The 16,023-nt window shown below is 35.2% G+C and overlaps 1 protein-coding gene across 1 annotated transcript in view; it reads right to left on the bottom strand.

The window, feature by feature from the left end:
• Nucleotides 1-370: 370 nt before the first annotated feature.
• ZPLD1 (zona pellucida like domain containing 1) overlaps nt 371-16,023 on the bottom strand; it is a 74,483-nt gene continuing 58,830 nt past the window's right edge. Inside the window, exons 6-10 of the mRNA XM_003763530.2 lie at nt 14,500-14,580; nt 12,137-12,308; nt 8,448-8,556; nt 1,391-1,420; nt 371-886 (exon numbers count right to left, since the gene is read on the bottom strand). Coding sequence (XP_003763578.1) covers nt 711-886; nt 1,391-1,420; nt 8,448-8,556; nt 12,137-12,308; nt 14,500-14,580 — 568 coding nt within the window. The 3' untranslated portion in view covers nt 371-710. The remainder of the gene's footprint in view (nt 887-1,390; nt 1,421-8,447; nt 8,557-12,136; nt 12,309-14,499; nt 14,581-16,023) is intronic.

Below are 16,023 nucleotides of genomic sequence, written 5' to 3'. Positions count from 1 at the left end.
ATGGATACTAGAGGCTATACAATACATCTCTCAGGAGAGTCCTAGGAAATGAACTGTTGCCAGCTGTGGAAATCAGCCCAAAGCACAGGAGGTTAAAGTGAATAGCTATCAAGTTTTCAGATTGGCCAATCTAATTAAAATGGAATCCCCAAGCCAGAAGAAGCTGTAAGCAACTTCAGCTTTAAGACCTTATTTGGAACTGTCTCATAGGGTTTTGCAGGGGGAAATGGGGTGGGAATGACAGATGGCGAGTAGGGAGGAATGCATCTGATTCCCCAATCTCTTTCTACACTCAATGCCAGTCCATTCTCCCTATAATCCACCCCCCCCCCCCCCCCAAAAAAAAAAAAAAAGAAAAAGAGGAGGGGGAAAGGAGAAAGGGAGAGGAATAGAGGGAGAATGGATTTCACAGTAGGGGAAAAAAAGTCAGTGTTTCTGTCAGATTTAAGTCCCGATTTTTTTTTTTTTTTTTTAACTTCCAGTTAGCACATCCCTGGGCAACAAAGAGGTCTGATCACAAACACAAATGACAATAGCAATATACTCTAAATTCTTTCACTACCATCATCATTACCAGCTGCACAATAAAGTCTAGTAAGACTACAAATAGAAAGAGCTGGCATTTGATGTTGATGGAAAATTGCTGCAGTCCATTCACAATGGAACATATTATTGAAGGCAGCTCCCCAAATGTGAGGAAACTGTTATGGTTAATCAAAAACTGGATTTCTTATGCCATTCAACACTAAGCTGTCAGACCCCTTTCTATTCAGGAGGGCCAGGGAACACATGAGAAGAGAAAAGCTCATGACTCCCAGAATGACTAATCCCGATATCAGTGCACTGGTGATGGCATTCAACTGGAAAGGAGGCTCACTTGTAGAACCTGTGATGCAAAGAAACATAGAAATGTTAAGGCCCACCATGTCATCTCCCTCTCCAAATTCCTACTGAAATGTCTGAGCACCATGTAGTAGCCAAAGCATTAGTCCAAGAAGCACATGACCTGTGTTTTACTTTCTGACTTCAATATTAATTAACCCATTGACCACTGAATTTCACTACTTCCAGACTCAATCTCCTCGTCTACATAATAGAGATAGAATTTATTTTCTTTTAAAAAATAGTTTTGATGATTATCTTTTAATACAATCATCCTTTTCCAATATGATTTCTAGCCACCAATAGAGCCATCCCTATAACAAAAAAATACAAGTCAACACTTGGCCATGTGTAATTACACGCATGCATGTTCCTCATTCTACTTCTAGTCCTTCCCTAAAGAGAGCAAAAATATGCTTGATAATCAGGCAATCTAACAGTAGAAAATGGATTGGAATTAGACTCAATGTAACCTATTTTTGCATTGACAATATTTAGATGAACTTACCAAGCTGTGAATTGTTGGTGGGTGTTTCATCTAAAAAAGAAAAAAGACATGCATTATATATTTTGGCTAGAGGTGTGTTAGAACTGCCTCCTGAGAATTGATTGTTAAATTTTCAGGATGAGCATTTACATCTCTAAAACCAGCAAATGCTAAAAATCTGGGTTCAATTTATTTTTTTGTTGATTGTCGAGATTTATATGAGGGAAAAAATACTAATAAGGCAGATTAAATTTAAAAGTATGTGTAATATTCTTTTTCTCCCTCCCTGGGAGAGGTTTGTTAGACATTTACCAGCAAACTCTTCCCCCCCTCAACTCCATTTTCTCCCCTTCTCAAGGAAATTTAATCTATAATCTGCTTTCCACTTTGTCCTTACCATCCCTGGAACCCTCATCACCAAAACACTAATACAATCCGTAAATACTTGTCAATCATACTTGTCATTATTGATTCATCATTATCTCTGATAGGCAGGTTAGAGGAGGCATGAATTGTGAAAGCTGATTTCATTTTTAATCTCTTTATAAGAAACATTTTTTTAATGTTTAGTATCTGTTATACTTATTTAGTGTCTGTTATACTTCAACAAGCAGTTAATTCTTTCCTGTCTATTCTATAAAAATGCTAACCTATGCTGAAAGAAAATCTACATTTAATAGCGAAATAAAAGAGAAATCTGAAATATGGTTAGCTTGTGTTTATTTGTACTGGTAAATCAAAGCATGCTGACTTTTACTTTTCCTTATTCAATTTTTTTTAAAATTTATGTTTTACTTTTGTTGATCTATAACTGCAAATCTTTGAATTTGTATCATGTAGAAAGGATCAGGGAGGGGGAAGTTCTATCCTGATTAGAATTTGTATAATGTTTCTAGTATTATGTTTTGTTCAGACCTTCATTTGTCAAAACTCCAATGACAGTAAAAAGCATCTGTTTAAATCAAAGTCTATCAGTTTTCTTAAAAAAGAAAGAAAAAAAATTAAGCATGGCAAAAAAAAAAAAAAATCACTGCTTTGATTATAGAAGAAAAGAATATTGAGTTTAATTTATATAGCTTTTGATTACATTCAACAAACATTTATTAAGCATGTCCTATTTGTAAGACTCTAGAAATAGGCATTAATTAGGATCTCAAAAACAAAGGGAACCATGCTCACTGAGTTTATATTCTAATCTTAAATAGATAAGGAAGAAGACTTCAAACCATTTCATGGGACAACCTTATAGCATTTTATAAAGAGTCTTTGACTTTTTTGTAAATCTCTTGATGTTTAAGTTTTAGCAAAAATAAATATTTACTCTGGTATTTAAACCTTTAAAAGTGAGCTGGTCCTATTTTGAAATGAAAATGAAGGAATGCAGCTAAGGAGGTGGAAAAAAGTTTAAATTTTCCTCTATGCATTTCCACCATTCTACTCTTCTAGGTAAGAGAATCAAAAGACTTAGAGATAGACAATTAGAGAGTTTCAAACCTCAAAGTTATTTGATAGTTTTAGGGTGACTGGCCCTTATACAAACAATGATCAATGGCAATCTAGATTTAAAAAATTAAAATCAATAGAAATGGTCAATCCTCATCTTAAGTAAAGATGAGGTCTCTGACAGAAAGATGCAAACCTTGGACCAGGAAGTTTAGTCTAAGGGTAAGGTAGATATGAGTTTAAGGCTATTATTTAACTAAAGATGTTCGGGTTTTGTTTTATTTTTTAATCTAAAGAGTTTAGCAGTCATAGTTGTGAATCTCTTGATATTATTAAGAAGGTTCACAGTATCTTTGAGAACAAGTTTCCTGCATAAATTAAACAGGTTTCTCTGGTTATAAGGTTAAGGATTGCCAAGTATCTAAAAGAGGTATTTTTAAAATTCTATGGCTTTCAAAATATAAGAGCACAGCAGAGGCTACTCTTCTTGTTAAAAAAATATATATATCCAAGTTTCAACAGAAGTCAGAGAGAAGTTTCTTGGTCATGTGTTCCCCAAACAACGCCAAACCTGGCAAAGTTCACTAGATATTTGTCCAGTAAAGCTTTCAACATAAACTGTATTCAGAAGAGCAACATGTAGAAAAATAGCATTAGTAGAGAATTCCCTTCATCAAAGACTACATGTATTCCTCCTATGAGTTTTTTTCTTTCCATACATCCTGGACAATTATGTTCCACTGATTGATTGCACTAATGGCTGCATATTTGAGGGAAGAGTATGCCATGGATTTGTGAAGTAACATTTTATAGCTACTGCTCCTACTATACCATTTAAATAAATTCCTCTGCTTTTAACTAATCCCATCCTCTGGCAATAGGATTAATAGGAGTTTATGAATTATGGTTTTAGTGGATGTGGTCATAAAGAGTACCTTGAACATGGCTCTGCTGGCTCTGGGGGATATGCTCTACAAGTCAGGGTATACACCCAATTGCTATAGTCTTAAAATACTAAATCCACACATGTATACAAGAAAATAAAAATATTCAGTTTGCTGATCACTTAACCAACACTACAAAAAAACTGGAAAGAAGATTTATAATTATTTTTTATTACCTTATTACCTGATACTCCTGGTTTTCTTTTTTTCATCTTCCTTTAGGTATACCAGACTTTGCATTATGGAAATACTCTTTCCTGCTGGTGGTTTAAAAATGTACTAGGGGAAGCAGATGAAACTGTTCGGGAATTAACATGATAACAGCTTGGAATACTATGCTTGATGGGCACTTCAAAGGAACATAGATGGCTAAGAACCAGTGGAAAAAAAGTAATAGAAGCAATGCCACCAGCCATTACAAAGTCAGTAATGACAGATAAGCTGTCTTGCTCTGGTTTCTCTCATAAAAATGGTTGAAGTGCATTGAAAAGATATACAACATCTAAGCAAAGACATATGCAGAATTAACATTTCCTCTCTTGACATAAGTAGACAACAATTAAAAAAAAAACTTTACTAACCATGTGGTAAAATGACATATATTTCAAATTCTTTAACAGCCTCCAAACTTTTATCCTTATGTTGTGCTGCATTTGGATGAAACTACATAAAATTACCAAGATGCCAATAGAACAAAAATCTTGACTTGGTCTTCAGTATGAGACCAGGAATCCATGCTCAATTAGAAAGCTAAAATCAAACTCTTTTTTAAAATTATATGACCATAGTACTTTTCTTTTCCTGAGACTGTGTACTCCTTTTGTTCTCAAGAGAGATTTTAATTTTAATCAATTATATATTTATATTGTCATAGATCTGTAGCTAGAATGGGATCTTAGAGAAAATTGAAACCAGATCCTTCATTTGGCAGGTGAAGAAACTGAGGCTCAGAGAGGTAGAATGATTTTTACAGGGTCATACAGGTCACAAATATATATATATATATATATATATATATATATATTTGCTGTTTCTTTAGCTCAATATTCCCTATCTCTTAGCTCCATGTCTTTGCATAAATTACTTCATAGGAAGCATTCTTTCCTTATCCTCACCTCTTAGAATTCTTAAAGTCTTTCAGGATTCAACTTAGCTGTTTCCTCCAGGAAAGGAGGGGGTCTTTCCTGATCTCCACATTTTTAGTGCTCTCTCCTCACCCAAATTACCTTTTGTTTATTTATCCAATTACATATTTTATCTTCCATTGGAATATGTTATACCAGCTTGGCTAGAACATATGTCTGTCCATTATATGCATATGTATATGTATACACATATGACTTTGGAGATATGGGTAGATAAAGACAGACAGAAATAAAAATAGAGATATGTAGATATAGTAATAAATGATAGAATCAGATAGATACAGAAAGATTTAGAGATGGAAATAAATGTAAATTTAGATAAACTATATAGATAGAGTTATAGATAACATATAGATTATAGATATGGACAATATGTCCCCAAACTCTTAGTTCAGTTCATTTAAAGCTATCAATACTTAAAACAGAACTAAACTTTTGAGATATCCTATATACATATACAACTGAGTTTATTTTTAGGTATTCCAATGTGTGCATAAAAGATTGGTTCTCTCCTTACCAGTGTTACACATCATGATAAATAGCATCTCTTCCCAAATATATGTACTTTTTGGTCTTCTTTTTTTTTTAAAGAAAGATAAAAAAAAATCTTATTTGTGTGATTCAAACATGAGTTTTGAAAATTTTAATACTTAATAATCCAAAAACAAACTTTAAAAAGAAGAGTTGGAAGACAGAAAGAAAGAATGAGATAGTCTAGTTGTGGAAATGATATAAATCCCATCATTTCTGTTTACTATCTATGTGATCTATGTGATCTTAGGTAAGTCAATTCCCTCTGTCCATGCCTTGATTTTCTCATCTGCAAAATTAAATTATGGTGAATGGACTCTAATGTCCTTTCAAACTCTAAATATTATCTGTGAGCTATTCAAGGGCAGGAGAACCTGTTCTAGATAACATGCTGATGAAAAAGAAGCTTGGTCAAGAGATTCTGGGTATGGGATGCAGGAAAGTTGAAGCAACATATTAGGATAACGTTAGGCTTTACAGACAGCACCTTCTTCTTGAACCCAATTCTTGCCTCTAGACAATTATTCCAAAAGGACTTTGTTTTCCTCAAAGACTTGGGGGCTGAAAAAATGGAATCTTGGGTAAAACAAAAAGAGGCTCCAAAAGGAGGCTGATATGTATGTGTGTGTGTGTATGTGTGTGTGTGTGTGTGTGTGTGTGTGTATGTGTGTAGTGCATAAATGATTAGCCAAATCTGGACTTTTCAACTATGTTGTGTATCTGTAATTTGCCTGTATTGTTAAAGTACTTACATTGAAATAATGCAGTGGTTCTTTACTAACTAGGGAAGTAAATTTACATTTATGTTGATGTCCTGCTATATGAGACTCATTGACACAGAGCAAGATGTATATAGTCCTTGAGTAATTATTTTTAAAAAAGAAAAAGAATTTTCTTTTAACCTTTAACTGATGATAGCAGAGATAACTATTACTTAATATTGGGAACTTGTAGCACAAGGGTCATATCCATAATGATCTACTACAGGTCTTAACCTGGGGTCTGTGAATTTTTTGGTTATTGTTTTTAATATTTTAATAATTGTCTTTCATTACAATTGGTTTCCTTTGTAATCTTTTGCATTTTATTTCATACATTTCAAAATATTATTGTGAGAAAAGGTCCATCGGTTTTACCAGATAGCCAAAAGTGGCCCATGACATAAAAAAAAATAAAAATCTCTGATCTATAGTTATACCTAAGCTTTGTTTAACCCATGTAAAAAAAAGAATACTTTACTTTAGAAAGGTGGGAGGAGGGAAGGATGATTCCCACATACATGAAAGGTCCAATTCCATCTATATATCACACAGTTCCATTTATGTTTCCCCTTTCAGTCCCCCCAAGGTGATCCTGACTGCTTCCTAGAAATTAAAAACATTTTCTATTGTTCCCACTCAAAAGCAATCCCAAATATTGTCAATGCAAGCTGACTTTTCATCCTGTGAAATTCTACACACCAATTCTGCAGAGAGGCACAGAAACAAGAATTGGGCCTTTCACAAATTACAAGCCAGTATTTTTCAAACCACTCAAAAGCATGTACCAGATCCTCAGGGAGTCTGCACCAAGTCTGAAATTTCATAGTTAATACATTGCTGCATTATTGGAAAAAGAACCTAGCAGCCCTTTACTATATACAATAGCACATTTTCCCCTCGTCATCATAAATTATAGACAACTAAAAGGATTTCTTTGTTCCTTCAAACTTTACAAATGAAACACTCCACCTTCGTGCTGAAGGAAATTTTCAGCTGAAAAGCAGCTGTCATGAGAAACTGAAATAAGAGCACGATAAAGAGAGAATGACCAACATTTTAAAGCCTATGCCAATGCACAAAAGTGAAATGAGGAACTGAGGCAATTGTTTGGAAAACTTATTCCAAAAGCATTTCTTTTTTTTTTTTTTTTTGTCTTACCTAGCTTTTTCAGATAAATTTGGTTTTCTTCATGAGTAAAGACACAATTTAATTAAAATATTACATTAGTTTACCTATCCTGAGATTATTACTATAGAAAAAAACTAAGGAATAAAATCAATTATATTATCTAAGCCAAATTTGAACCACTGAGGGACTTTTGAGATCATCTTTGAAAGTCAGTGAACCATATTATTGATTCAGAAATTAGAGAACCTGAGGTTGAAGCCTAGTTCTGTTACTCATTACCATAGGGTAAAGTCACATATATAATTATATATGTAATCACTTGACCACTCTAGGCCTCGAGTTCCTCATGTATGAAATTAGGGGGTTGATTCTGGTGATACCCAAAGTTTCTTCTTGTTGCAAATCCTATGGTCGAAGCCTAAACCTTTGCATGAGAAAGCATCAACCCAAAAGTTTAAGTAATATATCCAAAGTCACACAGCTAGGCCTCCTGACTCTTAGTCCCAGAAATTTTATACTGTATCATATGGCTTCTGGGCAGGTAGGTGGCTCAGTGGATACAGTGCTGGGTTTGAAATCAGAAAGACTGATCTTCCTGAGTTCAAATCTGGCCTTAGATAGTTACTAGTGTATGACCCTGAGCATGTCACTTAATACTTTTTACCTCATCTTTAAAATGAACTAGAGAAGCAAACAAAATCCATATAGTATCTTTGCCAAGAAAACCCAAAGATGGGGTCATGAACAGTCAGTTACGACTGAACAATAACAAAAAACTGTACTTTTATCTAACCAAAAAAATAAGAGTTCTTCCCTGAACCTCATCCCAGTGACTTAAAGCGTCATTCCTCTTCATAAGCATGCAAGAAAGAAGGAGAGAAGATAGAGTATGTCTCTCTTCCTCCTCCTTCTCCTCTAGCAGTGGTAAGGCTATTACCCTTTATATGAAAGTCAAATAAACAGAGTACTGCTGTGCAATTAGAGGGCTGGAGAATGCTTAGAGGTTTATCTTATCTTTCAGTTAATTAGTTCTTTTAAGAAATGACTCTGAGCTCTTCTAAGAAGCAAAAGAAGTTTCCATTTTGGAAATTCCTGTGAGTACAAGAAAAAGCAGGAGTTGTCCTACCACTGCGGGTAATGATGGGGCCAGCAGAAACCACAGCATTTCCAGAAGTACTCTGGGGGCTCCATGTCGTCCTCCTCCCCACATCTCTTCTTTCTCTGTGACTGCAAATCTGAGGTGTGAATGAAAACAAATAAAATTCACATTGAAGCACTGCCTGTTTCTTTATGACCATTTTGGAAAGGAGGTTCCTCTGGACCAACAGCCACACATTTGATTTTATTTCGTGTTCATTTGTGTGTGTATTTAATTACTTGGCATGTCCCCGCTATGTATTTCTTCCCCTGGCTTGGGTCACATTTCTCATTTCCCACCATTCCAATTGTGCTTTGCTTCATTAATTTACATAGCTCAGTAGATCGCCAGAATGAAAGTTTTGTTTATTAAACTTTTCTAAAATTATTTTATTCAATCCTTGAATAAATCCATCCACTAAAATTCTACCAAGTACCAAGGCAGTTATGTGAATGTTCCACTTAATCCATTCCAACATAAGTGAGCACATAGGATCGTTAATTTACAGAAGAAAAGCTGGCTCTAGAGTACTAGGCTCTGGTTTCATATCCTGCCTCTGATCCTTACAAACTGCATGACTCCCCTATCCTTAAAACAAAATCAGAAAAACAAAAACTCCAAGGGGTTTAACATTCCTCACTAGCCATTGCCTCAGATCTCTCTTCACTCCAATACATGGTCTACTCAGCTCCCAAGGTGATTTTCCTAAAAAGCATATCTGACCATGTTACTTCTGCTCAATAAATTCCAATAGCTCCCTATAGTGTCCAGAATATAATATTTAAAACATTGTTTGATTTTTAAAGCCTTTCATAACCTAGCCCCTTTGGGCCTTTCTAATTTTTTTATACTTTGTTTCCCTCCATCTAATCTGCTCTCTAGCTACAAAATCTCATCTCACAATATCTCCTAGCTCTATGGGAGTTGTCCCTCACACCTGGAATTCTCTCCTTCCTCTTCCCCTGCTCCTACTTTCATGGGTACCCCTCAAGAGTAGCTTAAATACCCCTTTCTATGAGAGGCCTATTCTGGTCACACCTTACCTCCCAGTGCCTTTCCTCAGAAATTATGTACACATAATGTATTTTTGCTTTTCTTTATTTCCCCATTATGCTAGCTTTCTTCAAAATACATTTTCTTCAGGAGGTCTTTTCCTACTACTTACCCCTTCTCATGCCCTACCTCTGAGCCGGTCTTCTGCACATTCTATGCATATGTTACATGAACATAGTCTACATCTTGCTTCCTCATTAGAATATGAACACCTTGAGGGAATTAAATCAACAATCATGCATTAACATGTTCTTCTGCTATGTTCTTCTGAAAGTTTTCCTTATTTACCATAATCTTGGATCATTCCTTCTGTTGATTATCTCCAGTCTATTTTGTATATATTTTGTTTGCATATTATTATTTGTATGTTATCTCCCTGCATTAAACTGTGAAGTCTCTAAAACAGAGACTGTTTTTGCCTTTCTTTGTATATTTACAGAAACTGAGATTTTAGCTGGGACTTGAAAGAAATGGTGATGATGAGGAAGAGAATTCCAGGAATGAGAAAGAAAATGTTTCTTCTTTTCTTGTTTGCTTTTTGTTATTCCTTTCTTAATATGCTCAGCCCTTAGAAAAGCACTTGGTACATGGTAAGTGATTAACAAATGCTTATTGATACTGAACAAGTTAGGACATATGATTGTGACAGAATTCTATTATGCTATAAACAAAGACAAGGGACATTGTTTCAGAAAAACATTGGAATATTTATATAAACTAATATAAAGTGAAGTGAACAGAACCAGGAGAACATTGTACACAGTAAGAGCAATATTGTACAATGAAAAACTATGAAAATATTACTACTCTGATCAATACAATGATCGAAGTCAATTCTGAAGGACTCGTAATAAAAAGTACTATCCACCTACCTCCAGAGAAAGAAATGATGAAATTTGTATGAAAACTGAAATATGATTTTTTTCACTTAAAAAAATGTTTGTTGAAAGACTGCTATGTTCTGTTTGTCTCTAGACAAGTCAATTCATCTCCTAAATCTTCAATGTCCTTATTTGTAAAAATGAAGGGGTTAGACTAAACTGCTTTGGAAGTATCTCCTACCTTTAGATATATGATCCTAGAAAAAAGCTAGAAGGGATTGTAAGGGTCATCTCCCACTCTCATTTGAAGATCAGACAAGTGAAGTACTTTGCCTAAGGTTTCATAGGGGACAGAGACAGGATTCAAATGTAGGTAGGATCACTTTCTTCAGTACCTGTACAAATTCAGGGTCAGTTTTTTTTTATTTCCATTGCACCACAGTTGTCAAATTCAAATAGAAACAATTGGTATTTTAAAACAAAATTGCTAAAGATCATAGACAGAACTATCACTAGCTTGCAGTGAATGGCTTTTCCCTCTTCTTGGGAAATAAAAGGAGCTGTGTTCATCCCTCTTTAAAAACCTTCTTTTGCTCAAGAGCCAGATATGCATACAATTGAAGTGGGAGAGTGCCCCATCCCAGGGTTTCTACCATAATTCTACTTTTCTGGAGTCTACCTCTTCATCCCCAACTCAATGGAGACAAAGGGTTAACATGGTCTTTTCTTGGCACAACTATATACACACTGTCCTCAACACAGCTGTTTTTACCCCCAAATAAACAAGTTCTCTGATCTGTCTCTCTTCAAAAAGAAAACAGAGGCAAGAACAATAACTATGATTTCAGCGGTATAGGCAACTCTCAGGGAGAAAATCCTTCTACCAACTTTGGCTGAAAATTTGAAGTCTAAGCGAATTGTCTAGAGAACTAAAGCTGGAGAAGGAATTTTTTTTTTTTTTTTTTTTTAAGATTAGGAAACAGACATGGGGTAAAATGTCTTGTCCAAAGTCATATAGCTAGTATATTGTTAGAAGAAGATGTAAATGTACCTCTCCCTGATTCTAAGTATAGTGTTAGATCCACTGTACTATATTTCCTCTTATATGAAGTGCAAACCAAGCCAGTATCTCTGCCAAAAAAAGTCCCAAATGGAGTCACTAAGAGTCATACACAACAAAAAATGACTAAACAACAACTAGAAGTAGGAGATTAAGTGACATGACCAGTTTCACAGCCAGAATGTGAGCAGAATTTGATAGGACTAATAATGAGAGATGGTCATTGTATTCATTTATTTAAAGGAAAAGAAGAAGAAGGAAGAAAAATTAGATTCATTCTGCTTGGACCCAGAGGGCACAATTCCTCACAAACAAAACTTGTCCTCCTTTTTTTCCCCAGGCCAATCAATCAACAGATATTTATTACGTACTCAGGATATGCCAGGAATTGTGCTAAATGCTGGGAATATAAAAAGAGGCAAAAGAGAGAGGCTTATCCTCAAAAAATTTATAATTTAATGGAGGAGACCACTATATATAGGCATGAATTTGATAAGCCAAATGGAAGAAGCAGATCTTTCGTTCCCAGGAAATGAGTCTGTATTTCAAGAGTAAATAGCCCTTTGTGTGATCTCTAGAAATAGCTCTGCCTCTAAAGAATCCTTGGGGATACTGCTTTAGCCTATTGTACAAGAGGCATGGCACATTTTATTTTTAGGTGGCCAATTGGTCTATCACATAAAATGAATACCTCTTCCTCTGCTTGTTTGTAGTTGCAGTACTAGAAATCTGTGAACACTTACAGGAGTGAGGAAAGGGCAATCCTCTGCTCTGCACAGTTTGGTCACACAGTGAAGGAAGACTGTAGACATCTTCTGATTTTTGTGCTTCACAAAACGGAATACCTCAAATGAAAACCGGCCTTGCTGGCTCTTGCCATTTTCAATGACAGTTGTCTGCGGATCTTTGTCACAGCTGTATTTCAGAAAACACAAAAACTGGGGCCTTACTGTGGAATATTACAATGTCTCACATTTCTAGAGTATTTTAGTGTTTTCATCACAACTATCGTATGAATCAGGGAGTACAAATATTATTGTCCCAACTTTTTTTAAGATTAGGAAACAGACACAGGGTATAATGTCTTGCCCAAGGTCACACAGCTAGTAAAGTGTTAGAAGAGGATATAAACCCAGCTTTCCTGATTTTAAGCCTAGTGTTATATCAACTGTACTATAGTTTCTCTTATATGAAATACAAAATAACTGCACTTTTTAAATCTATTTCCACAGCAAAAAGAATACTTTTTTTTTTTTTTTGAGGGCTGAAACCATTCTTCCATTTTGGGGTTATTTAACAAGATAATAAAAGAAGACATTAGACTAGAGCCTTAGCTACATAGCTAATGTAGCTAATCCTAGCTAACTCACATTTTCATATTACTTTATTATGGCCAATTTTCCTTATGTAACTTGAAATTGAACAAAGAATGTACAGAGCTGCTCCTGCCTGCTTCATGGCAATCATGTGTGCTAGATCGGTGCTTAGGTGCTGTGGGGATGACAAATACTCTAGATAGACCCTATCAGTGGGTCATGTATGACTCAGGACTTGGATGCTTTGCTAATAATGAAGTTATCTCCATATTGGCCATCAAGAAAAAAGAACCACTGAGTTAGTGAATCTTAAAAAAAAAAAAGAGTGACTGTCCCCATTTCCCTCTCCCTTTGACTGTCAAGGTGATATCTTATGACTGAGATTTCCAAGAAGCACAGTCTTTTCTCTACCTTACCTGCCATGTGGTACTGAATACATGGGATCTAGAAAGTCCTAAATGCCTCCTCTATTTTATAGGGTTTTTTTCTAAGTAAAATAACTAAATATCTGCCTTGAGATGGAGGTGTCCATGCTTAGAAGTGATCTTAGAAGTGACCAGAGGATCTTTTAATCTCTTGGTCAGAACTGACTCATGGCAAGGGGAGTTTCTGCATCAAAGACTGCTGACAAAAGAAGGAGTCTAATCCCTTACTCGGTTGGCCAAAAAATACATGGACTTTATGGAGACAACATAAAACCAAGGTAAAATGAAACCATTTCTACTCAATGAACCCACAAACTACTTCTATGTTCTAAAGTACTTTAAGTTAACTACTTAAAAGGATAAAATACCAATTGTTACTGAACAATGGCTTAAGTCTTTCTGTCAATGTACACAAATGAATCTTTGTGTCTATACTTATGAGACAATAGGCATGAGCCAAAATTCAAAGTTTATCTAATTTTCCATATCATAGGCTATGAGTCGGAGAATGTAATGAACCAAATAACATGAATAAAAGGAGTGTAACTTCTTTCAGTACAGGCTAGATTTCCCCCACCCCACTCCTCAAGACTGAACATTGTCTGGACAATATACATGAATTTAGAACAGGGTATCCCAGAGCTCAAAAGGAGAAGGTATGATGTCCTAGTATTTTGGGCTACCCAGTGGTTCTGTAGTGAGACTTAACAACAAACCTGTGAAATTCTTGTCCAAGGAGAACAAATGTGGGTTCATTAAATTTCCTTGATCTGGTTGCTAGGAGCTATCCTAGCAGATTAGAAATAATGAAGCAGATGCTTTTTGCTTCCCACCATGATGCTTTTCCCTACCCAAAAGCTAAAGGTAATTAAGCTAATTGCATTTCATGTTCCAAGTTTGGGTCGATTAAGATCTACAATCAGATTTCTTACTTATACTATTGAGTCATGTCCTGTTGTCTGATCCCAAGATCTGAACATTTGAAAGAAAGATTGAGAATTTTTATGGCCATGACACCCCAAAGAATGAAGACTATTGTACAATCCATCACCATTTGCTAGTCACTAATAATGAAGTTATTGACTGAGAAAAGTGAGGCAGTAGGCTAAATGGGACTTGCTGTGAAATACCTTGGTAAATGAGATGAAAATGTTTTTTGCCCTAAATTATCTGAAACATTACATTCATTTTTCTCCTTTCTTTAAAACCAATAGCTAGCATTTATATAATATGTTAAAGTCTGAAAAACACTCCAGATTTGAAACCCTATTTTTTAAAAAATTAGCTATCTGGTGTAAACTTGTTACTTAAGTCAAGCACAGTTAGATTTTTGGTACAGATAGGAAAGTCTTAGGAAACACCTACCTGAAGAATAAGTCATATCGTATATCATCATTTGGATTCCCAGATGGGGTAGTGTAGCAATAGTCCATCAAAACATTCCACCTATAGAGAGAAACAAGAATGAGGTCATGTCAGAATCACCTATTTGTGACAGTAACTAAAAGTTTGAAGAAAAGAAAAAAAAAATAACTGTCTGAATCACCTGGATCATTTTTTAATATAGAAAATTTGTCTACTATTATTTGAAGACAATAATAGTAACTCATATTTCTATACTCTTTTACAACATACTTCCCTGATAACATCTCTGTGAATTAGGCAAAAGTGTGTATTATTATTCCCTGCTTTACAAATGAAAAAACTTAAGATAGAATAATTCAGTGAACTGCTCAAAATGACATGTCTAACAGAGTCATCATTCAAATCCAGGTTTTATGCCTCCAAATATGTCTTTAAAGCTTTAAAGATTTAAAGATTTCCTGAACACAGAACTCAGAATCCCAGAAGCAAAGAATTATTTTCCCCCCAGCATTTCTGATTTGTTTTCAGGACTAATGTTACAATTCATAGAAATGTCATGGGTCCATGAGCTAGCAGATTATGATAGAAAAAAATGGCTTCCAGAAGTAGAATCTATAGAAATCCATATGCTCCTGCTTATTTTGACTCATATCTTTCAATATATTGGGTTTTTTGTTGTTGTTTATTTTGTTTTGGCAAGGCAGTTGAGGTTAAGTGACTTTCCCAGGGTCACACAGCTAAGAAGTGTTAAGTGTCTGAAGCCAGATTTGAACTCAATTCTCCTGACTCTAGATAGATAGTCTACATAGACCAGTGCTCTATCATCTAACTGCCTCAATACATTAATATTGTCAAATGAGTTACACACTGGTAGTATTTGGCAGGCAGCGGAGGGAGGAAGGTAGTAACACAGGTGTTTAAGAAAAGAAGGTATAATTGATAAATGGTCAAAGGATATAAACAGACAATTTTCAGATGAAGTTAAAGCCATTTATATTCATGAAAAGGCTCGGGGCATCTAGGTGGCAGAGTGGATAGAGTACCAGGTCGGACATCAGGAGGACCTGAGTTCAAATCAGGCCTCAGACACTTAACACTTCCTGGGTGTGACCCTGGGCAGATCACTTAACCCCAATTGCCTCAGCAGAGAAAAAAAAAAAGAAAAGAAAAAAATTCTCCAGATTGCTATTGATAAAGAAATTCAAATTAAAACAACTTGAGGTACTTAACTACCTTACACCTATTAGATTAGCTAAAGCTGACAGGAAAAAGTAATGATAAATGTTAGAGGGAAGATAAGAAAACTGGGACACTAATGCATTGTTGGTGGATTTGTGAAATGATCCAGTTATTCTGGAAAGTAATTTGGAACTATGCCCAAATGGCTATCCAACTATATGTGCCCTTTGATCCAGCAGTGTCACTACTGAGTCTATATTTAAAAGAGAGAAAAAGACCCATATTTGCACAAATGTTTATAGCAGCAGTTTTTGCAGTGGAAAGGTATTGGAAATTGAATGAATG

Source organism: Sarcophilus harrisii, chromosome 3, assembly GCF_902635505.1.
Source record: "Sarcophilus harrisii chromosome 3, mSarHar1.11, whole genome shotgun sequence".
In the NCBI taxonomy this organism is placed as follows: domain Eukaryota; kingdom Metazoa; phylum Chordata; class Mammalia; order Dasyuromorphia; family Dasyuridae; genus Sarcophilus; species Sarcophilus harrisii.
This window is presented reverse-complemented; position numbering and strand designations above follow the sequence as displayed.